The sequence below is a fragment of the Magnolia sinica genome, chromosome 8 (genome assembly GCF_029962835.1).
Source record: "Magnolia sinica isolate HGM2019 chromosome 8, MsV1, whole genome shotgun sequence".
Taxonomy (NCBI): domain Eukaryota; kingdom Viridiplantae; phylum Streptophyta; class Magnoliopsida; order Magnoliales; family Magnoliaceae; genus Magnolia; species Magnolia sinica.
In genome coordinates this window covers 26,494,682-26,512,140 of record NC_080580.1, presented here as the reverse complement: position 1 = coordinate 26,512,140, position 17,459 = coordinate 26,494,682, and the positions used below count along the sequence as shown (strand labels likewise).

The following is a 17,459-nucleotide window of genomic DNA, read 5'->3' as shown; positions in this document are numbered from 1 at the left end:
AGGAAACTATGGGGTTGGGCACGAAAGTTTTCTATCTATCCATCTTATGACCTTACCGACAGCTTAGACAACAGCTTAGATGACGAATAAACATTAGTGTAGGCCCCGGGAAGGTTTCAATGGTGGATGTCATCATCCTCACCGTTTCAAATAATATGGTCCACTTATGCTTTGGATATATTTCAATTTTCAGATCATGGCCTAAAAGGATCTGGAAAAACGGATGGACGGCGTGGATAAAATATATTCATCACGGTGGGCCCCACAGAGTCCTTCCAGTATGGTGGTTGGTGCTGGCAGGGTGCCTACGGAATCCGTCTCCGGCCGAATGAGGTTGGGTATGAAATAACAGAAAACGAAGTCCACCAATTGGCATGGCCTTACTTGTTGGCAATTCGTCATTCCTGACGTTAGCCTCCTTTCCTCAGAAATCCTGCATTTTTACCAATAAAAGCACCCGCAGACCACGATTTCTTGAACAACCTCCTCCTCCTCAAATCTACTGGACTACATTCCTATCCAAGAAAAGCACCAAAATCTCACTCCAAGCAATGGCAACCGGGTAATTTTTTCGCAAAAAAAAAAAAAAAAACCATTTTCCACTATCTATTTTCCTTTTCTGTATTCCATCTGTTTCTCTGGATTCTCTTGAATTCATGTATTCTTTTTTGTGTTGGCATGAGTTCTGCCTGTTTTAGTCCATTTTCTTCTTTTTTTTTAATTCAGCGAGTATTTTCCTCCAATACTCAATTTTCTTGAATTTCTGTTTTTAGGTTTGGGTGATTTTTTTTTTCATTTGTATTTGTGTTTATTTATTTATTTATCTTTTTTATTTTGTATGTTATAGTTTTATTAAGCTAATGGGAATATACTTCTTTTGTTCATTTTCTTCCTTTAAAAAAAAAAAAAAAATCCATTTTGCTTTTTTATTTTTTAATTCTGTTTGTTTTATTCAGCAAAAATGCTTCTCTAAAACCCAGTTTTCTTTGATTTCTGTTTTTGTTTTTTGTGGAATTTATTTATTTTGGATTTCTATGTGAGTTTTTTTCCTTGTTCCATTTTTTATTAAGCTGATGGGCAAATGCTTTAGTGTTCTTCTTTTTTTTTCATCTTCTTCTTCGTCTTTTTGTTCATTTTTCTTCTTTATCTGTCGGTTTTATTCAGCAATAATTCTCCTCCAAAACCCAATTTTCTTGGATTTCTGTTGTCTGGTATTTTAGAAATTCCTCTCTTTTTTTTTTTGGAACGTTAAGAGTTTTATTAAGCTGGTGGACAAATGCTTATTTTGTGCACATTTTTTTTTCATTTTTATTCTTTTTGTTTAATTAAGCAATATTTCTCATCCAAAACGCAATTTTTTGGATATCTGTTCTGTTGAATTTTTTTTTTTAATTATTTAATTATTACTTTTTTTAAATAAAGATGATGCAAGGTTATTAAGGCCAGCGGCCGAAAAAACAAACAAAAACAACAAAAGAAAAGGAGCAGAAAACACAATAGAAAACAAGAAAGAAAGAAACAAAGTTAAAGGCCACAAGAAACAAACAAGAATTTATTTATTTTTCCTTTTCTTTTTTTTATTTGTGTGTGATTTTTTTTTTTTTTTTTTCCGTTAGGGTGTTGAATTTATTTATTTTTTCCTTTCTTTTTTGTATTTGTGTATTTTTTTTTTCATGTTTTTTAATTTGTAATTTCCTTTCTCTTCCAAACGTCGTTTTTTCATGGATTTTCTATTTCTGGGCTATTGATCCAATGTTCTTTTCTTTTTCTTTCTTTTTGTTTAGAGGGGGTATATATATTCTTCATGAATCTTCTCCAAACTTAATTTTCTTGGATTTTTCTTTCTGGGTTTTCTCTAATTCATGCTTCTCTCTTTTTATTTGTTTGATATCTGGAATTTCTAGTTTTATTAAGTTGGACTAATCTGCTTTTCTCCTCTCTCTCTCTCTCTCTCTCTCTCTCTCTCTCTCTCTTCTTTTTTTTTTTTAATTTTATTTTATGTAGAAAGTTGCAGGAGGTTCTTCCCCCAGTCCTGGATTCTACTTCCGAACCACCGACCCTTTTCGATGGAACCACGAGGTCGAATTATAATTACTGTATTTCTTGATTTTTCTTCTTCGTTAATAATGCAACCAGAGCAGAGATGAACCAAATTATTTCTGTGGCACTCTGTTCTAATTGGACATGTAGTGTGGGCGCGACAATCAGCTGTCCAGACAATTCACTGGACATTTCCCATGGTAGATTGGACGCTACTAAAATACTGCTATTGATCAGATGATCTTAATCTTGTGATCAATGACTTACAAACGGATGGTAGGCAGGATTATTTTCAACGGTCATTGTTGAATGGGAAATGGTTCATCAGTTGGACGGGTAAGATTGTACCATCCTTGTTTCAGTGATGGTGGTCTCTCCACTGTGGGGCCACCCGTTAAACAGTCTGGATGATGGGTTATTGTGGTCTGTGTTGAACTGAAGTGCAACACACCGATTAGAATGATCATTTTTTTTTTCCGTTTCCATTACTGACAATTTGTGTTTTCTCCTCATTCTGTTTTGTGAAGGTTGTATATATCTTATATATGCCCATATGCACAACGCACATGGATCACTAGAAATTATAAGGTTTTTTTTTCCATCTTTATGTGATTTCCTGCTCTTTTGTTCTGAATGTCTTTATAATTGTATCATTCATTTCTCAATAAGACTTATTTGCACTTTTTTATGTTTTTTGTGAGTGAGTAGGGATTGCAGGATAAAATAAAATTGGTTGCTATTGATCTGCAAAATAGGCCTGATTGGTACAAGGAGAAGGTCTACCCTGGAAATAAGGTCTTACTCTGTGAACACTTCATGCTTTCTGAATCTTCTTGATATATGTGGTTGTGAGACCGATGGAGGGAGTAGTGGCTTTTTTATTTTGTTTGTTCTGTAAGAATGGTTTGTAAATTTCTGGGAATGCAATGGAGGATGTAGGTTTAAGGGCAAAATTATTTAGGATGGGTACAAAAAATTTGAACAAATAGTTGAAATAGGGCTATGAATGACAATCTCATTGGATGGGGAGCTTTTTTAGGACAAGTGGTAAAAGCTTGCAATTGCAAACAAATGAGAGGAAGCATTTTACCTATAGATGATACTAATAAAATTAATTTTTTCTACCAATAAAAAAATCAAATAAAAATTTATTTTTTCTTGCTTGAGAGGATAGTTTGATAATAAATGAGGTAAATACGTATTACTGCATCTACCAATCCACGGGGCAGAGGATTCTCCAAAACACATGTTGCGGTGAGGACTTGTTGAGTGGTTTGAAGGTATTCTGTTTATGATGGTAGAAATAGATGGGATTATTGGTTCTACTAACTAAAATCCAAAAATAAATCATGCAGGTGGATGAGAAAGAAGAAAAGAATGGGTTTTTGCACAAATATAATTGAAAGAAGTGGATTTTTTAGGGTTTCTCTTTCTCCAAGTGAATATTTTCATTAACATTAATATCATTATTATTATTATTATTATTATTTTTTTATTCCAATCTATCAGTTCCATTAACATGAATATGGTCCAAAGGTCTTATAGACCTCATTTGCAAGACATATACAATGAATTTGGACTGATATTTTAGGTCTAGAATAAATCCTAAACCTTTTGGCCCTATTTTGTGGACGCCTAAAAGTGAGATCATTTCATTGTTGTTAACAATAATTTTGTGCTAGAGATCTTTATCTCTAATTCACAATGTCCTCATGTTAAAAGTAATTATGTATTAGAGATAAATATCTCCAATGCATAACTGTTAAAATACAATGAGATGAACTAATTTTTAGCATCTATCAGACAGGGCCTTAGGAAGTTGATACCTAGACTATAAATACAAAAAGGAAATGAAACAAGTAACAAAGATTCTAAACATGTCTTTAATTGACACCTAACCTGGAAATTCATAGAGAGAGAGAGAGAGAGAGAGAGAGAGAGAGAGAGAGAGAGAGAGGAAATAATCAACAACTAATGACTCTAGAAACATGGATGAAGTGATCAAAATAGTCTTGTGTGGACATGTATGCCATCCAATTGCGTATGTGGATTTATTTAGGCAATCCATCTCACCACCACCACCCCCATCATCATCATCAAACCCTTACTCAACTTATTGGGTCAACGATATGAATTCTATTACTCCGTCTCCATCATCATCTTGGCTGAAACACTACGAAGTTTGCATTCACTAACCATTGGATGATACCAATCTTCCGTCACGATTGTACCCTTGATGGTCAAGGGTTGAATTGTCTAAATATCAGTTATAGACATTTGGAACTTGTAGCACTCTGTTTAGGACTCTTTGATGGGCTTGATATGCTAGCCAATGGCCTGATTTTTTTCAACGGATCAGCTTATAGGAGCATTTGGGCAAATCTAATGATGCTGTGAGAACTAGATGCATCAATTGCCTGCAGCTCCGAACAAAATTTCCACTTCTTGAGTTGATTTTTAGTACCTACCCATTAGTATGATTTGCATGTCTTGCCCTTCATGAGCTTTTTTAGGAACTGATGACAGACGCCAACATGCATTCCATGGATTTCTTTCACTGGTTAGATTGGTAGATCATATCACTTCCTCATTTTTTTTTTAAAAAATGCCACTTCCTCATTTGCTTCTTCATGGTTCGTGTCTTCCCTTGCTTTCACTCAGCTTCCCGATTTTCTACATCTTCCCTTTTGTTTCAAGCTTTTGATTTGCATATGTGGTAGTCAACCAGCCGTTGATCCCCTTTTATGGTACGAGGCAATCACACAAAACTAAAGAGGCATGTCTACACTTCAACTACCCAGCTCTAGTTCAATGATCAATATCCTTCTCACTCTCCACTCTGATACCAATTTGACATTAGGTGAATGAGAAAGAAGAAAAGAATGATTTTTTCCCCAAACCACACAATTTAAAGAGTTGTCTTTTTAGGATTTTCTTCCTTAAGAGAATATTTTCCGCCCTAAACTCATACATTGTTTTTTTTTTTTTTTTTTTCCAATCTATGTTGCCTTCCCCAAACACATGTGCCTAAGGTCTTCTTATAGACCGTCGTTTTTAGTATCGGTATCGACCCATGTATCACACCCTTAGGATATGGAAACATATCAGGTATCGCACGGGAAATATTGGATGTATTGTGTAATGTATCGTTGTTTTTGGGAAACACTGGGAAATTGGTTGAATTTTTCAATGGAACGTAAGGGGATGTTAAAAGAGACATCATTACACACTTAGAAATCAAAAGATTACAAAAAACAAGTGCACATACTACGTTTCATTTGTTGGAACACGAGATTAACAAAAACCTGCAGCAGAATGTATTGTGCACTGGAACTGAATGAACTATAAAACCATAACAAAAAAAAAAAGAAAAAAAGAAAAAAAAAGAAAGAGATAACATACAAGGTTTGATCAGGTTTCTTGTTCAGCCCAACAAACTGTACATGTGGGTCCCATCTTGTGATACGAATTGTTGGTATGTTGGTCGCTGCTCGTCATGGTAGTGACATACCCTAGAAATCACCTTTGTTAGATGATCCTATCTTGCTAATATCCCCCTCGTCGAATGAGGATAATGGGTATGCAGTTCTATCAAAATGGCTAGGGATCATTTGATAGGAGAGACATTAGGGCATGATCCATTCCACGATAGGGCTACAAACAAACCAAAACAATGAAAGCAAGGCTTTGGGGAGAATGATTCTCCTTTTCTTTTTCTGTATTTCAGACAACCCTAAAGGGTTGAATATATAGAGTTTTACAACGACTATACAAGGTAAGATGATAAATACAAAATCTTCTATACAAGGAATGTGGTCTGTCTAACATCCCCCCTCAAACTAATGCTTGTCATCAACAAGTAATAGTTTGCTAACTAGAAATGAGTGGTGTGCAGACGTGAGAGACTTCGTGAGAATGTTGACAAGCTGGACATGGGATGCGACATGTGGTAGTGAAATGAACCGAGACTGAAACTTCTTGCGGATGAAGTGACAGTCAACTTCAATATGCTTTGTCTGTTCATGAAAAACCGAATTTGAGGCAATCTGAATGACACTCAAATTATTTACATGGAGTGGAGTAGGATCTTGCAGATGAAGGCCCAAGTCAGAAAGAAGTCCACGTAACCAGATAATCTCACTACAAGCTGCTGACATTGCTCTATACTCGGCTTCGGTGCTTGATTTGGAAACAGTGGCCTGCTTCTTACATTTCCAAGAGATGAGAGAAGTGCTGAGAAAAACAAAGTAGCCAATGGTAGATCTGCGTGTGAGAGTACAACCGGCCTAGTCAGCATCTGAATAAGCATAAAGGTCCAGAGGAGCCGTGGAGGAGAAGAACAGAGATCAATCCAGAGTTCTACGTAGATACCGTAAGATGCACAATACTGCAATCATATGAAGGGTTCGGGGAGCAAAAACAAATTGGCTGACAACTTGGACTGCGTAGGCAATATCAGGACGAGTCATTGTTAAGTAAACCAGACTCCCAACCAAACAACGGTATAAGATGGGATCCGCAAGGAGTTCACCATCGTCACGGCCATATTGAACGTTAAGTTCCAAGGGAGTCTGAACTGTCTTCTGATCCGTTAAGGAGGCCAAGGCGAGAAAATCTTTAGTATATTTATGCTGACTGACCAGGATTCCACGTATAGAACGTGAAAATTCAAGTCCAAGAAAGTATGTCAGATGACCTAGGTCCTTCATCTTGAAGGATGACTTCAGAACTTCCTTTAAAGCCGAAATGCCAGTATCATCGCTACCAGTCAGAAGTAGGTCATCAACATATACGAGAACAATGACGATTCCATGATCAGAGGTGCGCAAGAATAATGATGGATCATGACCACTTTGAGTAAAGCTAGCTCTTGTAACAACATCATGAAAACATTGAAACCATGCCCGAGGGGCTTGTTTGAGACCGTATAGAGCTTTCTTTAGGCGACAGACTTTATTGGCAGGGATTAAAGATCCAGGAGGAGGTTTCAAATAAACTGTTTTTTTGAGGTCTCCATGAAGAAAAGCATTTTTCATGTCCATCTGAGTGAGGGGCCAAGAGCGAACTGATGATACTGCCAGAAGAGTGCGAATAGTTTTCATCTTGGCCACAGGAGCGAATGTCTCATCATAATCAATTCCGTGTTCCTGTTTGTATCCCTGAGCGACAAGTCGAGCTTTGTATCGATCCAATGAGCCGTCAGACTTGAGCTTCACAGAAATTGTTGGTCAGTAGGTCGAGTAACAATATCCTACGTATGGTTATCATCTAATGTTGCAAGTTCTTTTGTCATAGCCTTCTTCCAACAATCATGACTGGCTGCTTGATGGTATGAAGTAGGAATAGATGTATCCATGGTAGTATTCATGGCAGGCATAAAGTATATCAAGCGATCAGGCTGTCGATGTACATGAGTGGAACGACGTACCAAGATAGGATCCGGATTGGTTACGGGTATAGTAGGGAGAGTAGTAGGTGATGGATCTATACGTGGTCGTCGTGAATAAACCTGCAATGGACAAGGAGGGGTACTCGAGGCAACCAGAATGTCAGGAAAAATAGTAAGACCAGAAGAGTCTGGTGTGGGCGAAGGAAGAACAGATGAATGGAAGGCAATATGCTCAAGAAAAACAACATGTCGTGATACCTGTACACGACAAGAGACCAGATCATAGCAATGAAAACCCTTTTGAGTTTCTTCAAATCCCAAATACATACATTTGACTGATTTTGGGAAAAGTTTGTTACGTTTACGTGATGCTAGATGAACATAACATACGCAACCAAAAACACGAAATGTGGAATATGTGGGAAGAGAATCGATGAGAACAAAGTAGGGAGATTTACTATTCGGGACTGTGGTTGGCAACCGATTAATCAAGTAGACTGAATGCATCATAGCTTCCGCCCAAAAAGAACGAGGAACACTCATAGCTGTCATTAAGGTATTGGCAGTTTCAACAATATGATGATTTTTTCGTTCAGCCACCCCATTCTGTTGTGGAGTATCAGAACAGGTGGTCTGATTAGTAATCCCATGACCCTGCAGATATGTACGAAAATTTGTAGAGAGATACTCTCCCCCTGAGTCAGAGCGGAGAGTTTGGATTTTTTACTTGAAATTGTGTGTCCACCATAGAATGAAATATTTTGAATTTTTCAAACACCTGTGACTTAGAGTGCAGAAAGTAAATCTAGGTGTAACGAGTGAAATCATCAATGAATATAACATAATATTGTAGTCCAGAGAGAGACATAATTGGGGAAGGGCCCCAAACATTCGTATGACAAACCAAAACAATGAAGGCAAGGCTTTGGGGAGAATGATTCTCCTTTTCTTTTTCTGTATTTCAGACAACCCTAAAGGGTTGAATATATAGAGTTTTACAACGACTATACAAGGTAAGATGATAGATACAAAATCTTCTATACAAGGAATGTGGTCTGTCTAAGAAGGGCACACCGGATCAACAACTTAGGTTTCTGAATGGTAGATCTTGCTATTCCATTGATTGGTTGAACATAAAAGCGACAATGGAGTATCCTTTCTCACCTCAAAAAAGAAAGAGCAAAAAAAGAGGGCATTCTATTAGTAAGCTGCTCAAAATCTGTTTCTACACAATGAGAGATGTTCTAATCTGAACTGCTGCTCTCTAGGCTCTACATGATTCCTTCCAAGTTCTTTTTGAAGGAAAAATACTTTCCAGACTTGGAGACTTGACTTCAAATTTACTGTTCATATCACTGCGACAGAAATGATAATCATCCCATAATGATCCATTGGGGGGTTGTGAATAATTTCCTGATGCACCCAGTCCATACAGTTGCTTCCATACTGTTGATTTTTCATGGGTTCCACAATTGATGATGAGGCCAAAAGTGATTAGTGACCTACAAATAGAATGGTAAGAAAAACAAAATACAACAATCAGGGGAAAAGGACAAAAGTTTCATTGCTGAGATCTTCTAGTGTAGATGATAGTTGTGGCATTCCTGGTCCATGTTATGGCATCCTATTACTAAGTAGCACAGAAGGACACAATTCACGTCCTTATGCATCAGAATAGGATATTTCTCAAAAAACAAAAAACAAAAAACAAAAACAAAAACAAAAACAAAAAACAAAAAAAAAAAACAAAAACAAAAACAAAAACATAAAACAAAAAACAAAACAAAACAAAACAAAACAAAAAGAAAACAAAAAAAAAAAAAAAAAAGAAAAAGGGGAAAAAAAAACAAGAAAGAAAGAACTATTATGATGTCCTTTCTCGATGAAGAAGCTTTTCCTCGACAAAGCTCATGTGCATGCTCTAATTTATTCTAGGTGCCTTCGTTGGAGCACAACAATCAAGTCATAGGAGAGAGTTTGGATTTGGTCAAATACATCGATATCAATTTCGAAGGCCCGGCGCTTCTCCCTGATGTGAGGCTAGGAAAATCCATTTGCATGTTGATACTAATTGCTATTTTACCTTCAATATTCTGATAATGATGCTCTGAAAAACTGTAGGATCCTGCCAAGAAGGAGTTTGCAGAAGAGCTGCTTTCGTACTCTGATACCTTCAATTCTGTCAACTTCAGATCACTTCCCCGGGAGGTTTTATCAGATGAAGTTGGTGAGACTGAAAGTTTTGGCCTTTTGTGCATTTGAGGATCTTTTACACTTCGATGTGCAATGATCATCTCATGGTTTGTTGCCACCATATGTTTGTTACACATGTTTGGGCGGGTATAGTCTGAACCATCCAGTGGGAACAAAAACCATTATGACAGAATGATACCAGCATCGGATTAATAGATCTTTTGCCTTTCGAATCTGGAGCATTGGCTGTTCGATTTTCGCCATTCATATGGAGGACACCAATCAACAGCCAATATTCTGCATTTTGATGTGCTTTTTCCACTGTGGGTCATCCACAGTAGCACGGACTGGATGGATGGTATGGATTCATGAGCCATACAGCAGAGTGAAACAAACGATTAATGGTTCATTGCACAATGGATCTGAGTTGGCCTTCGTTTAACCTGAAAAAAACGAAGATATATCTGATTCCAGCTGGTTTTCATGAATAATGTGCATCAGGTGCTGCCTATGATCATCTAGAAAGCGCTCTTTCCAAATTTGATGATGGGCCATTTTTCCTTGGCCAGTTCAGTGTGGTAAGCATTGCCTTTGGTTGTGTTATTCTATGTGAACTATTTTGTTTTTTCTTAGTTCCAGTTAAATCAAAATGATTTTCTTTAGAGGGAGTTATTTGATACTCCGGCTGTGTACGACGCTTGATATGCAGAAAGTTGGAAATTGTAGACCTGGCACAAAGTTAAACCAACTAAATTGTGGAACCTACAGTCATGAGTTGAAGTCCAAAAGTCAGATTGGTTGATCAATCCTAGCCTCTGATTCATGGACATTTTTTTTTTCCTTGGAATATTGGATGTTTTTCATTGTTAACCATCCAATAAGCATCCACCAATTTGATGGTCAGATTATCAAAAAGGCACAACGTTTGGTTAAAAAGTACATCGAAACTGGCAGACAATTTGGATGGTTTAATTTGAATTATGATATGCTATATATGCTGTCTTAAGTAAATTCTAAGTGCCTGCACATCATCCATCATACTCTGCCAGACTACTTGTTTTTCTCTTTCTTCATTTATCTGTTTCTTTTGCAAAATACTGTTGATATGGGTTCCATTTGATAGACCATTATAAAATGCAAAGTAGATGGATGTTATACTATTTGTATTTTTGCTTAAATTGATGTGTTCAAATAGTAAGACCTGAATTTTTCTGTCTCTATTTTGAAGAGGTTGTGCCATTGAGTCAAAACATATACAGTTAGCGGACACATCCCCATTCCACACATTTAGGCCCATGTTTTGGTGGCACCAACTGCTTCATGGTTCCTTCCATGGATGGTTGGATGATCCCAAAAGTCTTCTAGACTGGACTGCGTAACCTCCTGATTGATGGCCTACCAATTTCTGAATAAGGAAATAAGTGACAATTCACATTCAATGGAAAAAAGTACGATAATTTAAGGATTAAGATCTTCTGATCTGGGATATTTTTGGGCATCTCCCATCCATGGTGTGCCCCATAGGTTTGATGTTTTGGATCACCGGGCTCTGGGCCCCACATGCATAATTGGGAACATAAGGAAATGGTGCATTTGCTGAGGTTTAGGACATTACACCAGAAATGCGTCAATAATATTCAATTTCTAGTTCTAATATAATTGAAAATCTGGCATATTTTCAATGGGAAGAAAGCCAATGATCGAATGGTTGGGATATTCCTGTATGAAGACTTTCGGGCATCTCCTATTTATGATGGCGCCCATAAGATCAATGGTCTGGATCACTGTAGCATGGGTTGCACATGTGTGGAAGGCTCCTGAAAATAGTTGCCAGACCGAGAAATAAATGCAGGCAATGATGCCTGACATGTTTGTTTCTACAAGAAAAGATACCAAGTTTTTTTTTTTTCCCCTCTGTTTTTGTTCTTTTTGTGTGGTAAGGGGAATTGTTATAGAAATCAGCCACAAAAGAACTACTACATGGTTGGAACCTTACGTCCATCCATGATGTTCAAGGATTGAGATTTGTGCATGTGAGATAGTCTTTAAAAAAAAAATAATAATAAAATAAAATCTTATTTGAATACTTTCGGAAAAATAAAGAATAAGGTTCTTTTGAATATTTTTCCTTACTGTTATTAACTGACTCATGAGTAACTGTTTAACTTTCAGGTGGATATTGCTTATGCTCCATTCATTGAAAGATTCCAAAACTTCCTTCTGGAATTAAAGAAATATGACATCACCACAGGCAGGCCAAAGCTGGCTGCATGGATTGAGGTATCTTCAAAATCATATGAAATGTTAGTACATATGTCTGCAATCTGTGTATATGTTTGATTGCACTTAAGCATATAGCTTTAATGGGTCTCTTTTAGTTTTGTTAGTACATGGTTAATCCATGACTTCCTCCATGGGGAATAGATATGCTGACGTGATTCCGTCTGAGATTGAAGAGCAATTTGTGGCGCAACTGCCAACATGGCATACGTGCTAGGGGTCTGCACAGTGCTATTATTGGCTCCTGGTCCGAAAATCGTGGTCCATTCATCAGGTGGGCTGCACGTGGCATTTTCTTTCTAAGCATCCATTTTCATGCACAAGTGGCCCACTCTCTGAGTGGACTGGATTGACTTTTGGGACAGCATGTTCATGGTGGCAGCCACTTGCTCATCCCAAATCCTTTACATGTTTGCCATGATAGTACATCTTCATCAATTACTCCTATTAATTGCCTGAGAACTTTTGATTTAGGAAAATTCCAATGAATCATCTGTTCTTGTGTTCTTACAACGCATCTTGCATAAGCCTGTAACAATTGTGGTAGATTTTGTGGAGAAATTGTTGCAATGCAGCACCTTGGAATTTCTTGTGGAACCAATACGAGGAAAATGTTGAATATTTCCAGTGCAGCACTTAGTTTTCCACCATGGAAAGCTGATATTGGAACTCCAAAAAAGAAAATCTTGATATAAATTCTGACACGTCATTGCCATTTATGTTCTGTACTTGTTGTGGGTTGATTGATGCACATGAAGCTAGGATCTTTTGAAATCTATGCCTACAACATATCTGTAGTTGATAATTATCCAATCAGATGTGGTAAATCTGATGTAGAATCAGCCATTAGAACCAGTAGAGCAGAAGTATCTTTCAATTTAACTTGTTTGAGGTTACTTGCAACTCTGTTTTAGTGGATTGCCCTGCTGGTCTACTGTTGGATACAAATTTATTCATGCATACATGAATGATGCATGGCTAGCTAGCTTACTTGGTAGGGTAATAAGTAATAACATACATGTAGAGTGGTACAAAACAGAGATGCTATAGTGCTCGCACTACACGTTATAGTGCTGCTAGTTACATTGGTTCACTTGGACAGTCTTGTTTATTAAGTCTGGAACATGGTATCAAAATGGTTATGTTACAGTTGTAATGGTAACTGTGGAAGCTGTTATGTGATATGTGGCTGTAACGCTCGTTCTGAAAAAAATGGTCCATAATGTTTGTATCTTATGATCTCCTAACAAAAGTGATTCTTTATAATGATGAGGAATTAATGACAGACAGTAAGAAGCAGATGGTTTTTTTTTTGGAAGGAGAATGGATGTTTATTAAAAGACTGCTCAACTACTGCTAAGACAGCAAAGAATTACATGAAGAAAGATCATCGACATGAAAGGTCTAACCGAAAATAGGAAATTGTTTAACATCAACAGACCCCGCAACCCATTCCAATACATCCCTTTTAATTTTACACACTTCTTCCCGGGGCCCTGATTTGTTAGAAAAGCAACGGGCATTGCGTTCAACCCAATGTTCCAAGGATTGCTAGAATGAATAAGTGCCAAATAGGGCATTTTCCTTTTGCGAGTCAAATATTGTGCCGCGACCAAAATAACGATTTGAGTGAGGCAGGCATCACCCAGCTGACTTCAGAGGCTTTTAGGAGTTGTGACCATACTTGATGCACAAATAGACAATGCGGGAATATGTGATCGATAAATTCCGCTTCACCCATACAGAGGCTACATATGTTGGGGATGATCATGGCCCTTTTTTGAAGGTTGTCAACCATGAAAATGTACCTCCTCCTTCCCAACCATGCAAATGAGGCGACTTTTGGCACCATATGACCAGAAAGTGTGTAAAAAAGCATGATCTCCCATGGTTGCTTCTGCAGGAATTATGTAGTATAACAACTTAGCCAAGAACATGCCCGAGGGGGAAGCCAACCAAATCCAGGAATCTACAAGATTGGGTAGATGATGAAATGGATGTATCCGATCCAACAGTCTTGAGAATTCTTGTGCCTCTTAATCGGTAAGGCCTCTATGACATGGGGGGCACCATACTCCCCTTCCATCTTCAAATGAGAAGCACGACATCACTGATATGTTTCTCGACGGGGATAGGCAAACCAGATTTGGGAAATCCTCCGCAAGAGAATTGTTGCCGCACCACCTATCTTCCCAAAAACAAATTTTAGGGCCATCTCCGAGAGGAATTTCAAACCAGATTTCACCTTAGAAGCAACTGAGGAGACGGATTTCCATATGCCGGATGCCCTATATAAAGATAACTTTTGCCCTATATAAAGATAACTTTTTGACCTCCCGCTTCTAGGCCGTTCTTAGCAACTAAAACTTCCCTCCATAATTTCCCTAAATTTGAAACCAAACCTCCAAATCCACTTTCTGAGGAGGGCAGCATTCATATCTTCTAGAACTCTGATTCCAGCTCCTCCTTCAGCAAAAGGTTTAGACTTCATCCTTGGAATTTGAATTTTTCTTAATTTCTCTAGTTTGTCTTAAACAGATTTTAGACTTTTGTATAGGGACATGTAATATGCTGGGAGGTTGTCCTCATCACTGGCTTTTTGGGGCACACAATACCAACACTAATAATACTTGCATGGGGCACGAGATCCAATGTCGCTATTTATAGTACTCATTCATTATCATTTGTAGTAAGGTCTTCAAGCACAATACCTCTTGCCCATTTGCCACTTCATTTATCTATTCCTTCACTTTATGATCATGTTCCATCAGGTGGGCCCAAGTCTCATAGTGCACCCTATCTCTTGGAACTTGAAGATCTATCATTGGATTGCAATCGGCCTTGATTCAAAACAAGAAACTTCCTAATAAACCAGAAAGGTTTTGTTTTCTCTTTTCAAAAACTATTTTTGAAAACATCCTTCAGACACAAAAGATGGCATGCCAGCATAAATCATTAGGCAGATTGCACACAGTATACTTCCTTGGCAAAGACAGTCTTCATAGAGGACATATATTGAATTTAACCAATCTATGCTTTGATGCATAACCTTATTATGCACATATATTGGAGCGAAGGCGATAATGTCAAAATATGATGCACTTTGTATTTAAGTGTTATAATGTGAACAAACTTTGAGAAACAACCTGATTGGCTTTCAAGGGCATGAAAGCCAACAAGGTTATAGCTGAAGGGATATATTTTAAGGTGTTGACCTGATGAGGTTGACCTACATTGGTTGGAGGGAGCTCTCATTGTAGTGGAAGATCTGGTCAAGGAGATCAGGAAGGTTGGGGCAAAAATGGAATGTCATTTTAATGGTTTGGGAGGGGTTGTCAACTACTGGATGGTAGTTGATTTTATTTGCCCTTTCCTTGCAAAACGCGTGTATCTTGGAGGAAGAAATCAATTTGATGGAAAGATAGTCAACTAGTTATCTCTATGTAGATCTCTCTTTTGAGAAGATCATGGCAGTCAAACTTGAGAAAACCATTTTGCAACTCTTAGGTTTTGGTTCATTAGCTCGCTGGTTCTTCCATGTACAAGTGTTCCAACTTTCCACTTTCACTTCTATGGTTTAGATTTCCTTCGAATGGGGTCAGCCTAGCCTTAGATGGGTGCTCTGCAGGACGTTGACTTTGTTTTTTTGTTTTTTCCTATGTTTACCATATACAAGATGAAATATACTGTATGACTGCTGTAATTATGGACAATCTTTTGAATTACTGTGAGCTTATTTATATTCTTGCCATTGTTTTCATAATGATGGTATCATTATATATATGTGGAAACCTGTTGTAGGAGCTGAAGAAGATCGATGCCTACACACAAACCGTACAGGATCCGAAGGAACTATTTGAAGGTTACAGGAAACGTATCCTGGTAATGACCATAAATTAGGTGTTACTGATTAGGAAGAAAAAGAAAAGAGAAAAGGTTGCAAGATTATGGGCCCATTCAGATGCACTTCCTCAAAACATGGTTTCCGAAAAAGGGAGTTTCAGGCCTACTTTTTCCACCAATTGCCTTTTGTCAAGTTGATGTTTTCGCGCCTAATTTGTTGAGCGGGAGATGAGACGTGTTTGCAAAGTGCATCCAAACACAACGTCAACTGCTGTTTGGATCAAAACAGCATTTAGGCCTCGAATCTTCCTTCAAAGGGTGCATCCAAACAGGCCCTAAAATCACTCTCTTTGGAGAGAGCTTGGTTAAGCCCACATGCGCGTACAAGTCAGCTAATGCACACAACACTATATGCCAGCATGACAGACGTGCATTATACAAGCCATCCATTATTAGAAGGGTGCCACTATGTAGATTCCCTATCTCAAGAATGAGGTTGGTCCACAATTAACTCAACAAACAAATGCTTGTGAAAGATCGGCTGAGGTTTTCTAATACATCCTCTTTTTTCTAATTTAATGGCCTTGAGTGTACCACCTTCATCTATTGGCAGTAGCTTGGGTATATTACCTGTGTGGCACGCTGGAAAATGTAGTTGCATGTGCATTAGCTGACTTGTACATGCATGTGGACTTTTGCAATGCTTCTCTTTGTAAATAGCTAATCCTTTGTCTCGATCTATTTTCACAGGCCAAATGAAGAAATGGATACTGCATGGATCTCTAGCAGTTTTATCATCACCTAGTTTATAATAGTGAAGAGCTCACGCATGCATGAGTTAGGATTTGCCTTAAATAATCTGTTTGTATTAGTAGAAATGAACTCTATGAAGTTCGTAATGGAACATATCTTTGTAAATGTTTGGGTTATCCTTAAATAATTTGGTTGTATGGGACCATTGAACCCTGACAATATTGTTCATCTTGAACTTTATCATCTATATACAAGTTGTTTGGAGTAAGCCTTCTTTATCAAAGAGTATTTTTTGGTGGGAAGCTTTTTATTTACTTTGTAGAAACTAGCAAGTGACCCTTGCAGTGCATCATATAAAACCCGAAGATGTCTGTGGTGAAAAAAGAACATGGGTGTGGTGTGGAATCAGTTCATTGAATTCTTCTAAGCTTATTTTTGAACTTGTTTTCATTTGCTTGTTTTTGAACTTGTTATCTTATGATTTGAGAGGCTATAGAAACTATTCCTGAACACAACAATAATGTGTTTTATTTTTCCTTTTATTATTATTATTTTTTTCATGATAGGTAAGTCAGAGTCGAATCTGAGACTTCACTGTTGGAACACCCCTATCTACCATTGAGCTATGTGGGCTCAAACACAATACAAGAAAACATTCACAGATAGGGCAAGTATAGTTGCTAGAATCTACCTTTTCTTTTACTTCCTAAATGCAAAGGAAGAAAGAGGCCAAAAGAGATTATTTTAGACTCAAACTATCATCCCCCGATGTAGAAAATATCAACGTTTGAGAGAAGCATTGCTCTATGAAAGTGTAAAAAACACTTTTAAAGTTTTTCGTTGTCTTTGCAAATCTGATTTGAAGTGTTCACTGTTGCCTCCTGCAAGAAGTTATTAAGCAACGATTTCATCTTCACTGTATTGTGGAGGTGGAATTCCTTGAGGGTGTTAGCCGAGCACC

General features: G+C 37.6%; 1 protein-coding gene across 1 annotated transcript; it reads left to right on the top strand.

Moving 5' to 3' along the window:
• The first annotated feature begins 359 nt into the window (after nt 1-359).
• LOC131253123 (protein IN2-1 homolog B-like) lies at nt 360-16,766 on the top strand. The gene is made up of 10 exons (XM_058253956.1): nt 360-562; nt 2,005-2,079; nt 2,568-2,628; nt 2,749-2,835; nt 9,365-9,463; nt 9,551-9,656; nt 10,124-10,200; nt 11,795-11,902; nt 15,704-15,784; nt 16,496-16,766. The coding sequence occupies exons 1-10, from the start codon at nt 375-377 to the stop codon at nt 16,502-16,504; spliced, it is 891 nt and encodes a 296-aa protein (XP_058109939.1). The 5' UTR covers nt 360-374; the 3' UTR covers nt 16,505-16,766.
• Nucleotides 16,767-17,459: the final 693 nt, after the last annotated feature.